The sequence below is a fragment of the Cucumis sativus genome, chromosome 2 (genome assembly GCF_000004075.3).
Source record: "Cucumis sativus cultivar 9930 chromosome 2, Cucumber_9930_V3, whole genome shotgun sequence".
NCBI classification, from domain to species: Eukaryota; Viridiplantae; Streptophyta; class Magnoliopsida; order Cucurbitales; family Cucurbitaceae; genus Cucumis; species Cucumis sativus.
Window position 1 is genome coordinate 2,667,294 of NC_026656.2, and position 19,753 is coordinate 2,687,046.

Consider the following 19,753-nt stretch of genomic DNA (forward strand, 5'->3'; position numbering starts at 1 on the left):
GAAAAAAAAATGATGTTAGGAGTTTTCTTTTCATTAAATTTTATTACCGAACATATGTAAGGATTAATTTGTACATGAGTCAAACTTATTTTAACACTAATTAGTGGATGAATTAACCTCTAAACAAGATAAAAATTAAAATATTCAATTGGATTGAGAGTTGAATAGCATGAAAAAGCAATGGTGATCATAAAATTTATCTATACATCTTGATTAATGTTCGATGCAAGTACCAAAGAAATCTTCATCGATGTCCATAGATATTTATGAGAAATAACTTAGTGTATATATAATATATTATAGCAATTTTAGATCCTCAAAGCTAAGTTATGGAGACAACTATTTTCATTCAAACATTTATTACAACTAAACTTAGCTCACTTTGTTACAAATAGGATAAACTTTTTGTATACACTAAAATTGAGTTCCCTTCTGTATCTCATTGGATAATTCACTCATTGTTTCTTGTTAAAAGAAAAACATATATTACAATACATCGATCTTGCTAGATTAGTTGAGAAAATCCTTCATGGGATCATCATGATGTACCTTCTTCATCCTATACGCCTCCATGTCCTCCGCAGTTACCTGCACAAGGCCAGGTTGCATGATTTTGAGCCCAACAAAGAAGAAATCTAACACATAACTCATACTAAGTAACGGAAACCCCTCCTATTGATTTAAACGAGAGAAAATTACATACCTCGTCATTCCATCTCACATTATATTTACGTTTTCTTTCATCTTTCTCTTCTTTTCTTCTTTCATCCTCCTAGCGAAACAAAAAATCTCGTGTAAGAAACAAGTGTCTTCTAGGAGAAAACCAAGATTTTAAACTTGATTATAACATGAGCTATTACTGCAGACATGGGCAATTAAATGTCATACCTTCTTGAGAGATTCGGTAAGCTTCTTCTGGTCAAGGACGAGATCATCGGGTACTTCACTTCCCCATGTAGCCAGCTTTTTCTCTTCCGTTGGGGCTGGTGTATCTGTTGTGTTGTCAAAAAAACCATTCAGGATTTCAATGAACTTCATACATGAAAGTAGCAAGCATATGATAGCTAATTGACATTTACATTCGTAAAGAAAAATGTTTCATTTTTCAATACATATATATATTTAATGTCATGGACACGGACATCTGATTCAGTGTAATGGAGACAACCATTAGCCAAACTAAGGAAGCATAAAAAGAAAATTCCAAAACAAGAATGTTCCAACCATTTATGCATGTAGTTAAAAGAAAGCCAATTTTTGTAAAAAATAACAGGACTACCACATTTAAGAAGATATAATAGGTCCATTTTTTTCAAAAAACTACACACAGGTTTCTAAGTACACTAACCTTCAGAAGTTGCTTTGCGAGCTATATTAGACTTCATCAAGTCTGCTGATGCCTCGGCAGCCTCAATTCCGGCAGCCCCAGTGCAATAACTGTTCCGTATGGTTTGCTTACAACATTTATAGCCCCACTGATGATCCTTCCACCATGATCCCCAAACACTCGTGTGATTATTAATGAAAACATCTTCCTCATATTTACTTTTAGGAAGAGCCATCTCCTTCAAGAGGGAAAAAGGAATTAGAAGACAAATCACAATCAATCAGTAATTTCAAACCTTAAGCTTCTCTCACACATCTAAAACATGACAAGAGACAACAGAGATAAGAAGATTAAAATGAGAAAATGAAATGCACAAAATACAAAAACAGCAACAGTTCTAATCTCAAACTTTCTAATTTGAGATTGAATGAACAGCATTATAACCATTTGTCTATCATAACTTTTATGGGCTTTAATAGCTTTTATAAAAAATATATATATATATATATCAAGTGTACTGGAGTAGGTAAAATTCATTGAAGGGCAGACCAAAATTTGGCTATATGGCTCCATTAACTACAACGCAAACCACCTTGTGATTGAGCATTGTAATCAGAATCTATTAGTTTCACTGTTTCAGAAAAAAAGTGAAAAGACACAATTTTATACATGATATTTATTTTATAAATTATTGGATAGACAACACAACATTTATTTTCAAGAACTTAAACATCAAGGAATATATTATTCTTAAAAGTGGATCACTAGATCCCAACATAATGACTAAAACTTAATATACTAAAATGCAGATAACATTGTACATGAGAGAATGCATACAAACAGTTGCCATGATGCCTTCATTATTAGAATTCAACTAATCATGCATTTTCAAAAATGCAACAGACATTTGACTCCCTATACCCTCCATCCACAAGCAGGCACAGGATAACAAACAGAAACAGGATACGAAATTTAGACTCTTCTTTCCATGCTTCCAGATAATCGGTCTGATGAAGTGTGGAAGCATGATACAGAAAATAAAGTATAGTTAGGTATTAATCTCATCAGAAGTAACAAAGTAAAAATGTGACAGGAAGGACATTATTCTAAAACGAAACCATATATTAACTCATAGTCGGTCAAATATGCTACATGGCAATGAAGTAGTCCTCTGTTGAGGGGAAAAAAGGACAGTTTGGATTAGATTTAATACCAGGCCTTTAACAATTCGGCCAGCACGATCATATTCAACTTGCCTCTCACTCTGTCCCAGTAAAAGTTCCCGAGGCAGCTGTTCCTCATCAGCAGCATTCCCATACTTCTCCATGATGGCATCCTTCGTATGTGACTTCAACTTCTCTTTAATAACCTTATAGTTCTTATAGAGAAGTTCAGCTTGTGACGGAGCAGCTTGCATATGGATATCTTGACCTTTGTCAAATGCTTCCCAAGCATGCACATTGAGTTGCTTGAAATCCAAAGCTTGCCCACTGATTCTATATTGGTTATCACCCTATTTTAATAGAGATGATCAAGAAAATTAGATCCATGCAAACTGATAAGTATTACGTTGTTATAATTGTGACCAAACAGAAACTTCATTAACTTGTTTCAGATTCTTACTTCATAAAATTTCTCATTTGGATCGACATCAGGAAGAGGGTCTTCACGCATGGACCGAGTTTTGGGATCATAATAAGCAGAATTCACATCAAGATTTAAAAGATATTTAGCCGTATCCTCCCGAATACGCAAGTTCCTAAGATGTGAAGAAGTAATTAGTAAAAAGATTCATATGCTCTAGAAAAGAGCTAAGCTAGGGAGGAATAAAAGGATGAACAAACGTAAAAGGTGACATAACGTACCTTACAGTTCCTGTGCTTCCACCACCTGTTGTACGTACACGCTTCTCAACTTTTGCAAAGTCCATTTGTTTGCTTTCATCTACCTTTGCCTCATCAACCTTCAAATCATCTTCATCTTCATCTTCAGCACTAACTTCATCATCTTCATTCTGCTTGGTATTTTTCTCTTCCAATTTCTTAAGTTGTTGCTCTTTCAAAAATTTTCTCCTTGCTTCATCTCTAGCCTCATACCTCTCAATGACACGAGCATAGGTTGCTGGATCATAACCATTCCAACGATCCCTTTTTCCATCATAATCAAGTTCAAACGTCTCTATCTTTTCATCGGGTGCTATGTGCATGTTTGTCCATTTTGCTCCTACCTTTCGGGGCCTTTCCATGCATGACTTTGAATCATGTGTCATTGCTCCACAACTGGACAAGCAAATATGTCAGTTAAGTCATAAGAAAACAAAAATAAACAAGTGGAAAATTAGAACAAACTATAGATTGAGAATTTTATGATAAAGAGGAAACTTCCATATATCACAAAGTTTAAGATCATGATTCCAAACCGTAATATTTTAAACTATACCTATCTGTACAGTAACATATGAAAGTTTAATGTCATTGTTAGATCATGTATTTGCAGCTGAGGCAGGGAGACAAATTTAAATTGCATCCTTGTACACCGAAACAAATTAAAGAGCAAACTCATCTACAAAATAATTGAATTTAGGGCCTCAAGGTGGCCAACATAACAAACATCCTAAGTAGACTATAAGGATCATGCATTCAATCTTTAGTTAAAATTTTCTTTCTTAGACAGTTGCAGAAATAGAGCAATCAAAAACTCTAAATGACTAGCATTTATCCACAAAGAAAAACACATGACCCAAAATAAAACCCTATTTTCAAACCTTCAAGTTGTAAATGAGTTTAAAACGCATCCATAACCTCAAGATTATGAACGAAGAACAATGCATATCCAGCAAAAGTTATGCAGCCATAAAATCATAGACCATGATTTTAAAGCCTCCTTCTTCCAATAGAGATAAAAATATAAAAGCATTGTAAGGTGCCACTAGTACGTAAGAGTACTAAATACACAGGCAAGAGAAAAGGCAATAGTTTTGTTTCTCTGAGAAACTTAGCCATCCACATTCAAAAGAATCTCCCAATTCTAAGCCAATAATATGGACATCTTTTTCACAGAAAAACATTTAATAAAAAGGTGAGATCTAATTCAATGTCCCCTATGTTCATCTTACTTACTTTTCACATGCACCCTTCCTATACTTGTCTGCCTGATGTATTTTTGCACCTCTGTCGTACCAGGATTTTGTATAATTCGGATCTGATTTCCATTTCCTTTGATGTTTTAAACTCTAGAATAAGATCCAAAGGAATTAAATCATCATGAACAAGGAACATAAAATCCAGAAAAAGAGTGAGAAACAGAAAAACTTACTGGTCTCTCAGCATTAAGATACCAAGGTGCAGAGGACATATATTGAGGAATATGAGGGTTGATTTCTTTCCCATCTTCATCGACCTCAGCCGGTGCAAGTCCTGCCTTACGTGCTTCCTCTAATTCCAGTTGTTTGCGATGATCCTCCCTAGATTTGAAAGCAACTGCAATGCCAAGGAAAGAACATTCAAAACAATGGTTTATAGTAGGATGGTAGCTTTATTATATTCTAACTTAATAGGGTAACCGCTGTCACCCAAGATTAATCCCTTCTCCCATTGCCCTTTTAGTTTTCAGTCTGAACTTAGATTCAGCAATATTAAAGGAGAAGTAAATGTACTTTGAGCAATAGTTCACTTTCATCTGCTAAATGAAAACTCTCGTCAAAAGAAAGAAAAGAGAACCAAAATCACCTGGTTCAACAATCCACAACTCACAAAAAAAACATCGAGCAAGACACAAAAAAGGTGAGACTATGTTCATAATTCTACCGAGACTTCTTGTTATAGATAAAATTATTGCATTTGAAATGTACCTGATGCAGTAGCCATCTTCAGAAGAAACCGAAGGGATATTTGAGAGTAAGGCCAACGTTATTGAGAAGCCTAGCCAAAATAGAAAAGAAGACATAGGTCAGTGATATAGTTATACTAATGGCAATTGGCAACAGAATTAGGCAAACACACAGAAAATTAATCTTCCAAGAAAATTCTGATAGAAATGGTAATAGGGTGTTATTAGACTATTAAGGGTATATTAGTAACTAATTAGGGGTTTGTTACACTCGTTGGTTGTAAACAAAGCAGGAGGGGAATGAAGAAGATAGAAAATATTTTGGAGAATGAATTAGGGCTTGAGAGTGATCTCGAGAATGGGAGGGTCCAAGTACCTCCAAAAATTGGTTTATCTTGTAATTCAATTATCGGGTATATTTCAATTTGTCCGGGTTTCATCAAATTCACACAACAAAAGGTACAAGAGATAGATTCCAGAATAGTAGAAATAAGAGAACCCTCAAAATAATCTTGAATATTACTATAGGTTACAAACTGATTTGATAGGGCACACAGTCTAACTTTAGAAGTTTACTTCACTGCAACTCCTAAATAATAATTAAAACGAAAAAAAAAAAAAAAAAAAACTTGGTTCGAAACCTTGTTGAAAATCTCATAATGCATTTGGAATGAGTAATCTAATAGAAAGAACCTAATGGTCATAAACTAGATAAAATCACTTAAAATGAATTCAGAATCATCTAAAGAGAGATTTAACACCTAAAACCGGCCTAAAAGGGTTTGGGAATGAGTAGCGTTAAACTGGAATCGAATAATAAGAGTGGTGTTTACCGAAACTCGACGGGAGAGAAAAAAACGCAGCTGAAACAAACGTGGCTCTGACGAAAAGAAGGAGTCACTAGTCGGAGTTCGTATGGGAGTTGATACACGGCGGAGAAGAGAGAGACGTAAGGGGGCGATTTGCGGTGGGAGGAAAGCCGACGATGACACAGATCTGCTCGAGCTGGAGACTGACCCGAAAGAGGGGAAATAAATTTTACGGGTTGGATTGGTTCACGTATATATATAAGAAAGTTAAAAAAAACCGGCTAACCAATAGATTAACCAAATCAATGCTAAGTCGGTTTTGGTTACATTTTATTTTGGATTGGATTTGTAAAATTTATATATATATATATATTAATTTATCTTTTTTTTAAGTATAACACAAAATATTTACAGTAATAAAATGAAAAAACGTGAAAATTTAAGCTTTTCAAAAAAGTTTAAAATTTGTCCTTTCTTATCATATTTTAAAATCTAAACGATCATGTATTAAATATAAACTATTGTTGACTAAGTATAAATTAGGGTAGAAAAATAATTTACTATTAAATTGTTTTATTGCGTGTAAATATTTTACTGTTATATGTTTCAAAATATTTATTATTATTATTGATTTAACCTAGTATTATTGTTTTGTTGATTATAAATTTTAAAAAAAATTGATGTAACATATTTAGGCTATTTATTACATCCTTCTTAGAAAATATAAGCTTAACTTTAAATTACGGGTTGGTTCATAATTTGCATCTAACTTGGTTCAACTTCACTTATGTACATAGTATTTAAATCACTCAAACTAACTTAAATTTATAGATAAAATTGAACCCAAAAATGATTTTCATAATAGATATTGTAATAAAAAGAATAAACTTTAAAGTTTGTAAATTTATTTTTATATATTTTTATAACTTACCAATCAAATTCTAAAATGAGAATTGACAAAAATAGCAAATTTGATAAAATATTTACAAGTTATAGTAAAATTTTAAATTTTATCAATAACAAAATTTGATACACAGTTATATCGGTTTAGGGTTTAGGATTTTATGAATGACATTGATAGGCTAGTGATAGAAGTTTATCGACTTCTATCGGTGATAGAATTCTAACCGATAGACTTTTCAAATTTTGTTATGATTTGTAAATATTTTAATTTATTTTATTTTTAATTTTTTTTTTACTATATTTATAGTCACACTCAACCTTCGGCTACATTTTGATTTAGATATTATTTAGTCTATATACTTTTTGTATTTCTCGTTAACGCTTTAAAAGAAAGTAAAAAAATGTCTTTGTATCCCTATTAATTGTGGAAATAAATTACATAATATTTGTTAAATGTAGTAAAAATATGAGACACGATAGAATGTAAAAATATAATATTAAAATAATAAATAAAAGGTCATTTTTAAAAATAATAAAATAATTTAAAATGATTATAACAAAACTTTGGATTCTATGCCGGATAGAAATCGATAGACTTCTATCACTATCTATCAATGTCAATGATTGAAAGATATCAATGTCTATTATCTATAGAATCTGAAATTTTGCTATATGTTTAAATATTTTATTAAATTTATTGTTTTCTATAATTTCTCTAAAATAAAATTAAAAAATCTATAAAAAAAATTATTTCTGAAGGAAATTTCAATTTTCAACTATGTATATCTTACAAAACACATAAAATGTGCAATTTGAGAAGCATGAGTTTGGTATATTCTTGAAAATGTGCAATTACATGAGTTTGATATCTTCTTCAGCTAACATGACAAACATGGCAATGGACACTGAAGCATAATCAGTATCTATTTTGGTAACATCTATAATATTAACTAGCATTTTTAGAAATATTTTTAATGTAATTTAAAACTTTCAAAATTTTACCCAATTAGTTTTATGTTTTGAGTTTAGCTTTGAGGGCTATATGTTTATAATTCCAAGACTCTCAACCATATCTTTATTTTAACCACAATTAATAGATAAACGAAAGAGCACGGAAATAAAGCAAATTCTACAGAAAAGTCCTTCGATGGACTTTTAATCAATCATCAAAATTCAAAAGGCGATGCCCACTTCCTCAATGTGAACAATTCTGCTCCGTGGAAGAATATTTACATCTCCACTTTATCTATTACATTCTTCTTCTTCTTCATTTTTGCTCTGTTTTCTCCACACAAACGTTGCGTTGTCGATTTTTCTTTGCTTCGATCTCTGCGTTTCTTTGATGGGTTCTTCCACTGCTGCAACAGAATCCATGGCTTTTGAATGGAGTTATGATGTTTTTTTGAGTTTCAGAGGAGAGGATACTCGTACCAATTTCACCAGTCATCTTGATATGGCCTTGCGTCAAAAGGGGGTCAACGTCTTCATAGACGACAAGCTCGAAAGGGGTGAGCAAATTTCTGAATCCCTTTTCAAATCTATACAGGAAGCTTCCATTTCTATTGTTATATTCTCTCAAAATTATGCATCTTCTTCCTGGTGTCTGGATGAATTGGTGAACATAATTGAGTGTAAGAAATCCAAGGGCCAGAATGTTTTCCCAGTTTTCTATAAGGTGGATCCGTCGGATATACGAAAACAAACTGGTAGCTTCGGAGAAGCAATGGCCAAACATCAGCCTAAGTTCCAAACAAAGACCCAAATTTGGAGGAAAGCTTTAACTACTGCTGCTAACTTGTCTGGTTGGGATCTAGGAGCTTATAGGTATATATTTTTACGTAAATCTTGCTTGTCCTATCTTTTCCAGATCTCATTTTCAATGCCATGTCTTTTTTTTTTTTACTCATTTATCAACGAGCACACTGCACAACTTTTGTCTTAGAAGATCCATTCTCTCGCAAGATGCCATTTAATTAACTGTGAACATCATTCTTTAGTTTTGTTATCATTACGTATTTAACAACAGGAGGGAGGCTGATCTTATTCGGGATCTTGTTAAGGAAGTGTTATCTACAATAAATCGCACTCGCACACCCTTATATGTCGCCAAGTATCCAGTTGGAATTGATTCTCAACTAGAATACATGAAGTTTCACTCACATCATCTCAACAAGGGAAACAAATTCCAATATTGGACACAAAATGAGTATGAGTCTGATATTGGTGTTTACATGGTGGGGATATATGGCATTGGAGGCCTTGGTAAGACAACTTTGGCTAAAGCTCTATACAATAAAATAGCTAGCCAATTTGAAGGGTGCTGTTTTCTATCAAATGTTCGACAAGCTTCAAACCAATTCAATGGCCTTGTTCAACTACAGCAAAACCTACTCTATGAAATCTTAGAGGATGATTTGAAGTTTGTCAATCTTGATAAAGGAATTACCATCATAAGGAATAGACTGCGTTCAAAGAAAGTTTTGATAGTTCTTGATGATGTGGATAAGCTCGAACAACTAGAAGCATTGGTTGGTGGACGTGATTGGTTTGGTCAAGGTAGTAAAATCATAGTGACGACGAGGAATAGTCATTTACTTTCTAGCCATGGATTTGATGAAATGCACAATATTCAAGGATTGAATCAAGACAGAGCTATTGAGCTTTTTAGTTGGCATGCTTTTAAGGAAAGTCATCCATCAAGTAATTATTTAGACCTTGCCGAACGTGCTACAAGTTATTGTAAAGGTCATCCTTTGGCTCTTGTTGTTCTGGGTTCTTTCCTTTGTAATAGAGGTCAAACAGAATGGAGAAGTATATTGGATAAATTTGAAAACTCTTTGAACAATGATATTAAAGATATTCTTCAATTAAGTTTTGATGGGCTGGAAGGTGGAGTAAAGGATATTTTTCTTGATATTTCTTGTTTATTTGTAGGGGAAAAATACAATAATTGTGCTAAAAAAATGTTGAGTGCATGCCATTTGAACGTAGATTTTGGAATTATGATACTCATGGATCTTTCACTTGTTACGATTGAAAAGGATAGAGTGCAAATGCACGGATTAATACAACAGATGGGTCATAGCATAGTTCATAATGAATCATTTGAGTCAGGAAAGAGGAGTAGATTGTGGTCGGAGCGGGACATTTGGAACGTGTTTGTTAATAATTCGGTGAGTAACTCTTTCCTAAAATATCGAATATTTTAATTATTTTCAGGACTTCACCTGATAATAAATGTTTGTGAAAGTAAGTTGTCAATAATGTTAAATTACTAAATCTATGACTTCGTAGGGAACAGATGCAATTAAAGCCATAAAGTTAGACTTGCCTAATCCCATAAACGTAAATGTAGATCCAAAAGCATTCTTTAGAAGCATGAAAAATTTGAGATTGCTTATCATTCGAAATGCACAAGTTTGTACAAAGATTAAGTACCTACCTAATAGCTTAAAGTGGATTGAGTGGCAAGGATTTGCTCATCGAACTTTCCCGTCGTGCTTCATTACCAAAAATCTTGTTGGACTTGATTTGCGACGTAGCTTCATCAAAAGATTTGGGAAAAGACTTGAGGTAAAATATATTTCTTTCCTTATGTGTATTTGATTGGAGGTTTCTTCATTGTTTTTCTTGAAAACTTTTAATGGGTAGCTTAACTACATTTTACAAAAAAAAATCACAAATGCGATTTTAGCAAAATTTATCATGGATTAACTTCTAGTAGTCATATATTTTTAACAAATTTATAAAATATAACAAAATTTATCAATGATAGACTGATCTATCGTACAACAATAGGCTCCTACTAGTCATATGGTCTATCATTAATATACTCCTATTAATGATATGATCTACCGTGGCTAAAATTTAAAAGTTGAAGCTTTACAATTTTTTGGATTGTAATATATATGTTATCATTTTGAGGGTTGATTTTTTTTAATGCAATTATCATAATTCAAAATAATATATTGGGTAGATTCTTTTTATGTTATGACTTTACTTGAATAAGATTTGTTATATAGAAGCTAAGATTGTCCAATTATATTGTGTGTCCTTTCAGTTACAAGATTTCGTATTAGGTTAAGTTTTTAATTTTTTTAATTTTAAATTTGATTTAAGATCAAATCAAACTAAAAATTGAAATCAAATTTCGAGTGTAATTAAATTGACTAAACTACATTCTCAATCTGTTTAAGATATCAAATTAAATGGTTAGTTTACAATCTACAAAATTCAAGATAATATATTTTAGTCATAATGGTTACTTTAAAAAATAATAATTAATTAATAAATTACTTTTAAACTAAAAACTTAATTCAAAACTATGTTTAATTTAAACTAATTATTCTTTAGGTTTTTTAAGCTTTTTGGGGTGGATTACGTTTCAAACTTATAAAACTGAACATCAAAATAATTGTAGTCAAGAGTCCGTTATTTATCAACATGAGTGTAGTACAACTGACTTAATGTTTGTACTATCAATTGGATTGATTACTCATTTATTTTTTGTATATAAAATTTTATAATTAGTTTGCCTAAATACGATTAAAGGTTATTTATAGATTTTTTTTACCTATATTTTATATTTTCTATATTTACAATTATTTTTTTAGCCACTATTTTATCTAAATTTTGTTTGGTATGCCAATTATATTACATTACATACCCCTTTTCCTTTTGGTTTCTTTTTCAATATGTTTTAGGATTGTGAAAGGTTGAAGCATGTTGATCTTAGCTACTCTACTTTATTAGAGAAAATTCCTGATTTATCCGCTGCATCAAACCTTGAAGAATTGTATCTCATCAATTGCACAAATTTAGGAATGATAGATAAGTCTGTTTTCTCTCTCAATAAGCTTACTGTCCTAAACTTTAAAGGTTGTTCTAACCTTAAAAAGCTTCCAAAAGGCTACTTCATGTTCAGTTCTCTTAAAATATTGAATCTCTCTTACTGCCAAGAACTTGAGAAAATTCCAGACTTATCTTCAGCATCAAACCTTCAGAGCTTGCTACTCAACGGATGCACAAATTTAAGAGTGATTCATGAATCTGTTGGATCTTTGAATGAGCTTGTATTGTTGGACCTTGGACAATGCACTAACCTTTCAAAGCTTCCGAGCTATCTCAGGTTAAAGTCTCTTGTCTATTTGGTACTTTTTGGGTGTGGTAAGCTTGAAAGCTTTCCAACAATTGCTGAAAACATGAAATCTTTAAGGTGCTTGGATTTGCATTCCACCGCCATAAAGGAGTTACCTTCATCACTTGGATATCTTACTCAACTCGATAAATTACACCTTACCGGTTGCACAAATCTCATCTCCCTTCCCAATACAATCTATTTGTTAAGGAATCTTAACGAACTTCATCTTGGTGGGTGTTCTAGATTTGAAATGTTTCCCCATAAATGGGTCCCAACCATCCAACCAGTATGCTCTCCTTCAAAAATGATGGAAGCAGCTTCGTGGAGCTTAGAGTTTCCCCATTTAGTAGTACCAAATGAAAGCATATGTTCCCATTTCACTTTGTTGGATCTTAAATCTTGCAACATATCAAGTGCAAAATTTTTGGAAATTTTATGTGATGTTGCCCCTTTCTTATCTGATCTACGTTTGTCCGAAAACAAATTCTCTAGTTTACCCTCATGTCTCCACAAGTTCATGTCCTTATCGAATCTTGAATTAAGGAATTGTAAGTTTCTTCAAGAAATCCCAAACCTTCCCCAAAACATACGAAACTTGGATGCCAGTGGTTGCAAATCGTTGGCTCGAAGTCCAGATAACATTGTGGATATAATATCAATAAAACAGGTTTGATTCTTTCCATTCATTTTGTTCCTATCTTTGCACATAGACAATTTAATGCATATGAATTTTTATTCTCTATAGGACCTTGAATTGGGTGAGATTTTAAGAGAGTTCTTATTAACGGACATTGAGATTCCAGAATGGTTCAGCTATAAGACTGCATCCAATTTGGTGACTGCTAGCCTTCGTCACTATCCAGACATGGAAAGAACTTTGGCTGTCGCTGTTAGTTTTAAAGTGAATGGAGATTCATCTGAAAGTGAGGCCCAAATTTCATGCAATATATTCATCTACAATAAACTCCGTTGTTTGTTTTCAAGATCATTTCTTCCATCAAAATCAGAATATATGTGGTTAGTAACAATTTCTCTAGCGTGTTCCCTGGAGGTGAATGATTGGAATAAAGTTTTCGTCTGGTTTGAGGTTCATGAAGCACATGGTGTAACTGTAACAAGGTATGGGGTCCATGTCACTGAACAACTCCATGGGATACAAACGGATGTCAAGTGGCCGATGGTTAATTATGCTGATTTTTATCAACTGGAGAAATTGCGAAGGGATCTGTAAGTTGATTGTTTACTTGTTACTTATTTACTTTCTTTCTTTCTTTCTTTTTTGGAGTGAAAGTATGATAGATCTCAAAGGGGGAGATATGTATGTTATGATTATATTTGTTTAATGGCATAGGGATTTTGAGGATCTCAAAGCTAGTTTAAAGAAGTCTGCTGTTCAAATTCCAAAGCAACATTGCATGCACTTTAGTATGATCCAGAGGCAATAATTGATTCCAACATACAACCTATTATATTTCCATTGCACGTAACACATAATGGATGCACATTTATGCATGGAATGGAAGGCATGGGAGGCACTGCACTCGCCAACTCTCTGTACAGTAAATTTAAATGGATGAAGGAGCACTACTACAGTGAAGCTTTAGATAATCCTACAAGCCTTTTGTATATCCAAGGAAGAGAGATAGAGAGAGTTCCCTGGTTGTGGCCCCACCACCTTAAGCGTGAAGATGGTGAATTTGGAACCAATATCACAACAACCCATACAATATCCTTCAAACGCTATTTGATAGTCTTTTATGAAGAGGAGATGATTACATTTGTATTTCAATGGGAAACTATACGGCGTGTGATTAGATAACCTATATGGCAGTTTTTACGATCGGAATGTTCATTTTCTGAATTGATGGAGTTCGCAGATGATTGGAATGAAGCTGGCAAGTATTTTTTTTCAAACATAATTACATTTAAACACCCTTTTCATATTTTTTGGGACTTGTATTAATTTAAACGCTCAACTTGTTAGTGTATGTATCCATTTAACACCACTCTTCTTAAAGCCAGAATATGAAAGTGAAGAGGAAAGTGTCATTTTGTTATTAAAATTAAGAATTGATCCATATTCTTATGGCACACCTGCATGTGGCGCTCATGGTGTATCCTCAATTCAACGTTTCAAAGAAAAATTCAATGAACAACATTGTATCTTTGGATTACTCGTACCAGAAGTAGCATTTCCCCAAATTGTTCATCCAATTGAATACTGTCTGGAACGGTCATTGATGTTAGAAGGAATAAGATAAGAGAGACAAAGAAGTGCAAGCCATGGGAATTAATAATAAAGAAAAGAATAAGAAGAAAAAAAAACAAGAATAACATTTTTAATTCAACCATTAACAATATTTACTAATAAAAAAATGTGTCATATTTTAGTTTAAAAAGAAAATTTCAAACAACTGAACTAAGAATGTTTAGAAAGTCTTGAAATTTTCAAAATGGAAACGTTGAAAGTTATGGGAGAAAATGCCAACAAACTTGAAAGTTTAGAAACAAAATAATATTCAAACACAAAGTTTAACTTTATTTAGAAAAGTTGGATTCATATTGTTTCAGATTCCATCCAATTAAGAAGGGAGAGCAAAGTTATAACTCGTTTACAACACTTGTAATTTTGATTTATCCTTACCCATTATGTACTGTGTTTGTAATCTAGAAATAGGAGCCATAAAATGAATTTAGATAATGGATTATTTGATCCAACGTCCAAACATAAATCCATTGTTCATTGACCCCTGGTCAGATCTTGGTTTGAAATCCCAAACTGAATACTGACATTTAGATATATATATATATATTAGTTATCAATTGGGTAATGAATAAATTAAGGGAACTAGAACTTGAGCTTGAGAAGGAAAGGCATTTTGTCTGAGAAGGGTGGATCAGAATATTTCCCAGTGAGTATTTGTGATGACACATACTGATTTGCAGCTTCACTGTAATGAATTCCATCCCAATTAATGTACTCTGAGCTATCATCACACCCTTTCGCCGTGACCAATGTCCCATTCAACATCTTTGTTTGTCCACATACGATTCGACTGTCGTAGTTAAGAGGTGGACCTCCATAACCACAACAAGCCATAATCGGTTGTTGAAACCCTGCCATTCACACACAAAATATAGCAACTCATCAGATTTGACAGGATTAATAGAAAACGAGATTAAACCAATACAGAAGATTAGCAAGATGGCCGACCCAGTCGTGAATAATTGGCAATAAGATTTGATTTGATCGAGTAGATATCAATGTATGTAATGTTGCTATCAGTATATTGTCCCTGCAGTTTTTTACAGAGAGCATGAAGTTGTAGATTAAAGAGCTTGGCTGCTTGGTTGTGTGAACTAACACATCCAAATTCATCAAGTTTTGATGGGTCAGTTCCAAATTTAGCAACATTCTGAGCCAAACATCCTAGAGGGCCCGTGTTGTGTATCCAAAAGTTCCTAGCTCCTTGGTCGAACAGTTTCTAAAAAGTAGGCAAAAGGGATTGTTAAGGAATCGAGAAACAAAAAAATTGAAAATACGTAAACAATAGAAAATTGACAAATTGATTTATATGGTTCACTAACAGTGTATTAGCTATGTCTATAGCCAGAGGGAGAGAGCAGTTTATTATTAAAGAGAAAATATCAAATTACAGATTTAGAAGCTATTGTGCTTGGTCATTCGAAGTGTTAAATAACAAATTCAAGGCATTCCAAAGATAATAATCAAGTAATGGCAGTAACTTTTATTATATGACATATAGACAGTGAACTTGAACTCGAACTTTCACCCTCTACTTATTCTGTTTCCCACATTTTCCTTGGGGCAATACTTATGTTTGAACTATAGAAAATCGACACACAAGTTCATGTGGTTTACTAAAAGTGTGTTAGCTATGTCTACGAGTAGAGAAGAGACTAGAGAAAATATCATATGACATAGTCATAAGCCCTTGCTTGGTCATTCAAAGTGACATATAACAAATTCAGAGCATATCAACATGGTTAATCAAGTAATAAATGTAACATTTTACAGCTATAAAGTCTTGTCATATGATAGAGAAAATGAACTTGAACTGTCACCCTCTCTTTGTTTTGTTTTCCGACATTTCACTTGGCAGTAACTAAGCTTCAGACTAACAGGTCGGATTTCAAATTAAAGGTAATTTATGTTAATGTCCAACCCCACTTATGTCATCGACTGATCTCATAGAACAAGACAAACTTTAGCTACCCTGAGGCTGGTTAAGAATTAATGGATTAATATTTCTATATAGGATGCCTATTTATAACTAAAGCCATCATCAACCACCAAAAAATTATACAAAATAACCTCCAAACACTCAAAACCAAGCTACAAAAATGTCCAAATTCAAGAAAGATATCTGAACCCAACACAAAATCAAGTAGGTAAAAAACACATCGAAACTAAATTACCATTGTGCAAAGATAACTTAGAAAGAAACCATGGAGTCTAACCTGAACTCCACTCTCAAACTCAGCTAAAATGGTAGGTATTGAGGCAAGAATTTGGTCAAGAGTTTTGGAGTAAAATGCACCAGCAAGGTCATTCTGGCCAATATCAAACATGTAAAGCCCCTTTTGGAAGTATTCTTCAGCTGGTAGATACTTATCAAGTTTCTTACCTCCTAAAGAAAGCAACAGAAAAAATCATTAAAAAAATTGTTCTCTCCGAGATTTCAAGCTTCATGTTCAAGAAGATTACCAGAATACCTTTTCCTTCTCGAAGCTCAAGAACTCTAGCTTTGAAATGAAGAAACTGATTCACCTGGACCCCAAAGGAAAAAGGGCTAACAGAGGTAGCAGTTGCTGGAAGAACAGTCGAGCCTGCTGCTGCATAATTGCATCCCTTCCGAAAATTCGGCGCCCCAAGGGAATCAAGATAAGCATTCAAAAAAGGCATATCCATGGCATCCACTACAGAAAAAAAGAGCGCAAAGAACATTGAAATGTTAACACGCAATTGCAAAAAAAGCACAAGAATCTCTAGCATTGAGAACAGTGGTAGAAAACTTAAAAGGACAGAAAATCAACGATGAAAACAACAAAGTTCTCAAACGTAAAACAGAGGAGGGGAAAAACAGGGGAAATGGCAGATGGAAGAGTTAAGAAGTGAAAACAGCAGAGAAAATCAACGAGAGTCTAAAGAAATGGAAATAAGAGATTGCAGATTCAAAAACCGAAAACCCAACTCTCAAAAATACAAAATTTGATAGAAAACCAACCACTAAACAGAAAGTCCAGAGAAGCCCAGGAAAACAAAAACAGGAGAAATATGCGATTGCAGATTCGAAAACTGAAAAGGGTGTTAGAGAAAGAAAAAAGTACAGAGAAAATCAACAATGAGGCGGCCATCGCAGTATCTCCCAGAGGGGTGTCCGAAGAAGCGGTGGCCATAAGGGGGGTTGATGCTCTCAATGGCGGCACCCACAAGGCAGCCAGTGTCGGAGTTGGAGTCTCCGAAGTTGAAAATAGCCGGGCGAGAGAAAGGGTTGGATCTGGCAAAGGGAAAGCAGAGGAGGAAGAAGGTGAGGATGAGGGTGAGTGTGGACATGGCCGGCAGTGTAAGGGAGGAGGATTTGGGTGAGGCATTGATGTGGGGGTTGGATTTATATGAGGCATGAGGGAAGTGATGAGAAAACAGAAGTGGGAGAAGAAAAGTGATGGCGTTGAAGGAATGGTTGGTGATGGTGGGTCAGTTCAGTGAGCAGTAAGCAAAAAGAGGAAGGAAGGAAAAGGAAGGGACAAAGCAAAGGCAAAGGGTAAGGCTTTTGTAGCGTAGGAATTTGGTGTGACTTGTGATTTGGGATGGACAGAGCGATTTTATAAACAACTGACCCGCTCTAACATATCAGGATTTTTGTTTATGTGTTGGAGTATTCGTTATTATTTTTCAACTCAACAGAGTAGATATGTAGAAAGGAATAAATTTATTGCTCCTCTTTCTCTTTCCTTAATTCCTTCCTTTGAATTTACTTTAGAGAAAAATATTTTTACCAATTAAGTTAAGTTTTTAAAATTTTATCTACTTTGAAAAATATGAAAAACTATTGTAAAAGATGAAAACTAAATAGTTATCCAACAAACTTTAAATTTTTACACTCTTCATCAAGTTTGAAATTGATATCAATTTTGAAAAATGGTTTTAAATGATAATTCAACTATTAGTTGACTAATAAAAATTTGTGTTACTTTTACACTCTTATATCACAGCTTGAATATTTGTATTAACAAATATTTAGTAAGTATGTAATCAAGCCTGATCGTTTTGTTTGGATTAACTAAATTTGTTAATATTTGAGAATCTATTTCACACACTTTCTAAATTGATTAACATTTGAGGTAAGTATTTGAGAGATTAAGGGTGGCAAGATAACTATATAAACAAAAATAGTAAATTTAATTATAAAAATTGTGTATATATTTCTACAGCAAATTGTTGGTTTTCTAAAGTTTAATACCAAAATAATGTATGTACTTGTAAAGCTTACAAACTAAGATGATACAAATCTTAAAATGTCATCTATAAAACACATAGAATTTAAATTAAGAAATCAATTTAATTTTGAAGATAAGAACGAGGAATATTCCTCATTTTGTTTCCATTTCATTTTTTAAAAATATATTTGGAAATATTTTTATTAGAGAAACAATGAACAATTTCAAATTTTAATTTCCCCCTAAAATCTAATTTAATATGCATAATTTTAAAATATATTTAGACGAATTTTTTAATATAATAAAAATGATTTTAACTCAAACTTCAATCATGTTTTTTATTTGACATAAAATTTAAAAGAAAATGAAGATTGGAATTTCATGCAACACTGAATATAATTATGTCTATCATGACCACAAATTAACCTAATAATTTTGGTTAAAATTAGGACGAAATAACAAATGTAGAGTAGGTTTGATTCTTAAATTTTGAAAATGTATATTTTTAATATTCAATATCTAAAACACATTTAAAATTTTTGATAAATTTTTTACTACTTTGAATTATTGAAAAATGAAAATTTAAAATATATTTTGAGATCTAATTTTTTTAAGGTTTTAAATTCAAAATTTCCATATAATTATTTAAAAAAAAACAATTACTTCCTAAAAAATTTGGTGATTAAAATAGTGCATGTTTCCAAAATTTATGTTCCAAAACATGTACCTACGTTTTAGTATTGTGACACTAAATAATAAATAAACAAATGATTCCTTTACTCACACGTTAAATTGATTCAATTAGACGTTAGTTAAACTAAGTTCTCGTTTCCAAGAAAATTTAATTATCGAGGTTGATCTATTTGTATGAATAGTGGTGAGTATTATTTTGGCTTTGTATTTAACTATCGACACTTTGGAATTCAAAAATTAAAAGAAAATTAAGTATAAAAAGCGAAGAGAGAATATGGAGTGTTCGAAAATTTACTGATAAAATCAACGATGAGGCGGCCATTGGAGAATCTTCCACCCGAAGAAGTATTGAAGTAATTTTGTCCATACGGGAGGTTCAGGCTAAATCCCTTGCCGGCAGTGAGTTCTCCGGTATCGGAATTTGAATCCCCGAAGTTGAAGGCCGCCGGATAATCGTACGAACTTCCCAACCGGAGAATAGTGGAACACATTGTGAGCATCAGCGGAATCGTGAAGGATTTGGTGAAAGAAATCTCCATATATATATGTTGGGGGAAGCCGATACTTGAGAAATAGAGTACCGGAGGATTT

General features: G+C 33.0%; 3 protein-coding genes across 3 annotated transcripts; 1 reads left to right on the plus strand and 2 right to left on the minus strand.

The window, feature by feature from the left end:
- Positions 1-323: 323 nt before the first annotated feature.
- On the minus strand, positions 324-6,210 carry LOC101213744 (pre-mRNA-splicing factor SLU7). The gene is made up of 11 exons (XM_004139147.3): positions 5,989-6,210; positions 5,178-5,247; positions 4,643-4,806; positions 4,447-4,559; positions 3,193-3,606; positions 2,951-3,086; positions 2,541-2,840; positions 1,349-1,565; positions 889-992; positions 704-772; positions 324-588 (listed from the first exon to the last, which is right to left on the minus strand). Exons 2-11 carry the CDS (start codon positions 5,191-5,193, stop codon positions 511-513), a joined length of 1,611 nt encoding a protein of 536 aa, XP_004139195.2. The 5' UTR covers positions 5,194-5,247; positions 5,989-6,210; the 3' UTR covers positions 324-510.
- Positions 6,211-7,966: 1,756 nt separating this feature from the next.
- LOC101214955 (TMV resistance protein N) lies at positions 7,967-14,100 on the plus strand. The gene is made up of 6 exons (XM_011650496.2): positions 7,967-8,691; positions 8,894-10,040; positions 10,162-10,440; positions 11,571-12,674; positions 12,753-13,234; positions 13,359-14,100. The coding sequence occupies exons 1-6, from the start codon at positions 8,210-8,212 to the stop codon at positions 13,450-13,452; spliced, it is 3,588 nt and encodes a 1,195-aa protein (XP_011648798.1). The 5' UTR covers positions 7,967-8,209; the 3' UTR covers positions 13,453-14,100.
- Positions 14,101-14,523: 423 nt separating this feature from the next.
- LOC101213508 (GDSL esterase/lipase At1g54790) lies at positions 14,524-17,818 on the minus strand. The gene is made up of 5 exons (XM_004139146.3): positions 17,360-17,818; positions 16,745-16,948; positions 16,490-16,659; positions 15,222-15,492; positions 14,524-15,124 (listed from the first exon to the last, which is right to left on the minus strand). The coding sequence occupies exons 1-5, from the start codon at positions 17,583-17,585 to the stop codon at positions 14,856-14,858; spliced, it is 1,140 nt and encodes a 379-aa protein (XP_004139194.1). The 5' UTR covers positions 17,586-17,818; the 3' UTR covers positions 14,524-14,855.
- Between the last annotated feature and the right edge of the window lie 1,935 nt (positions 17,819-19,753).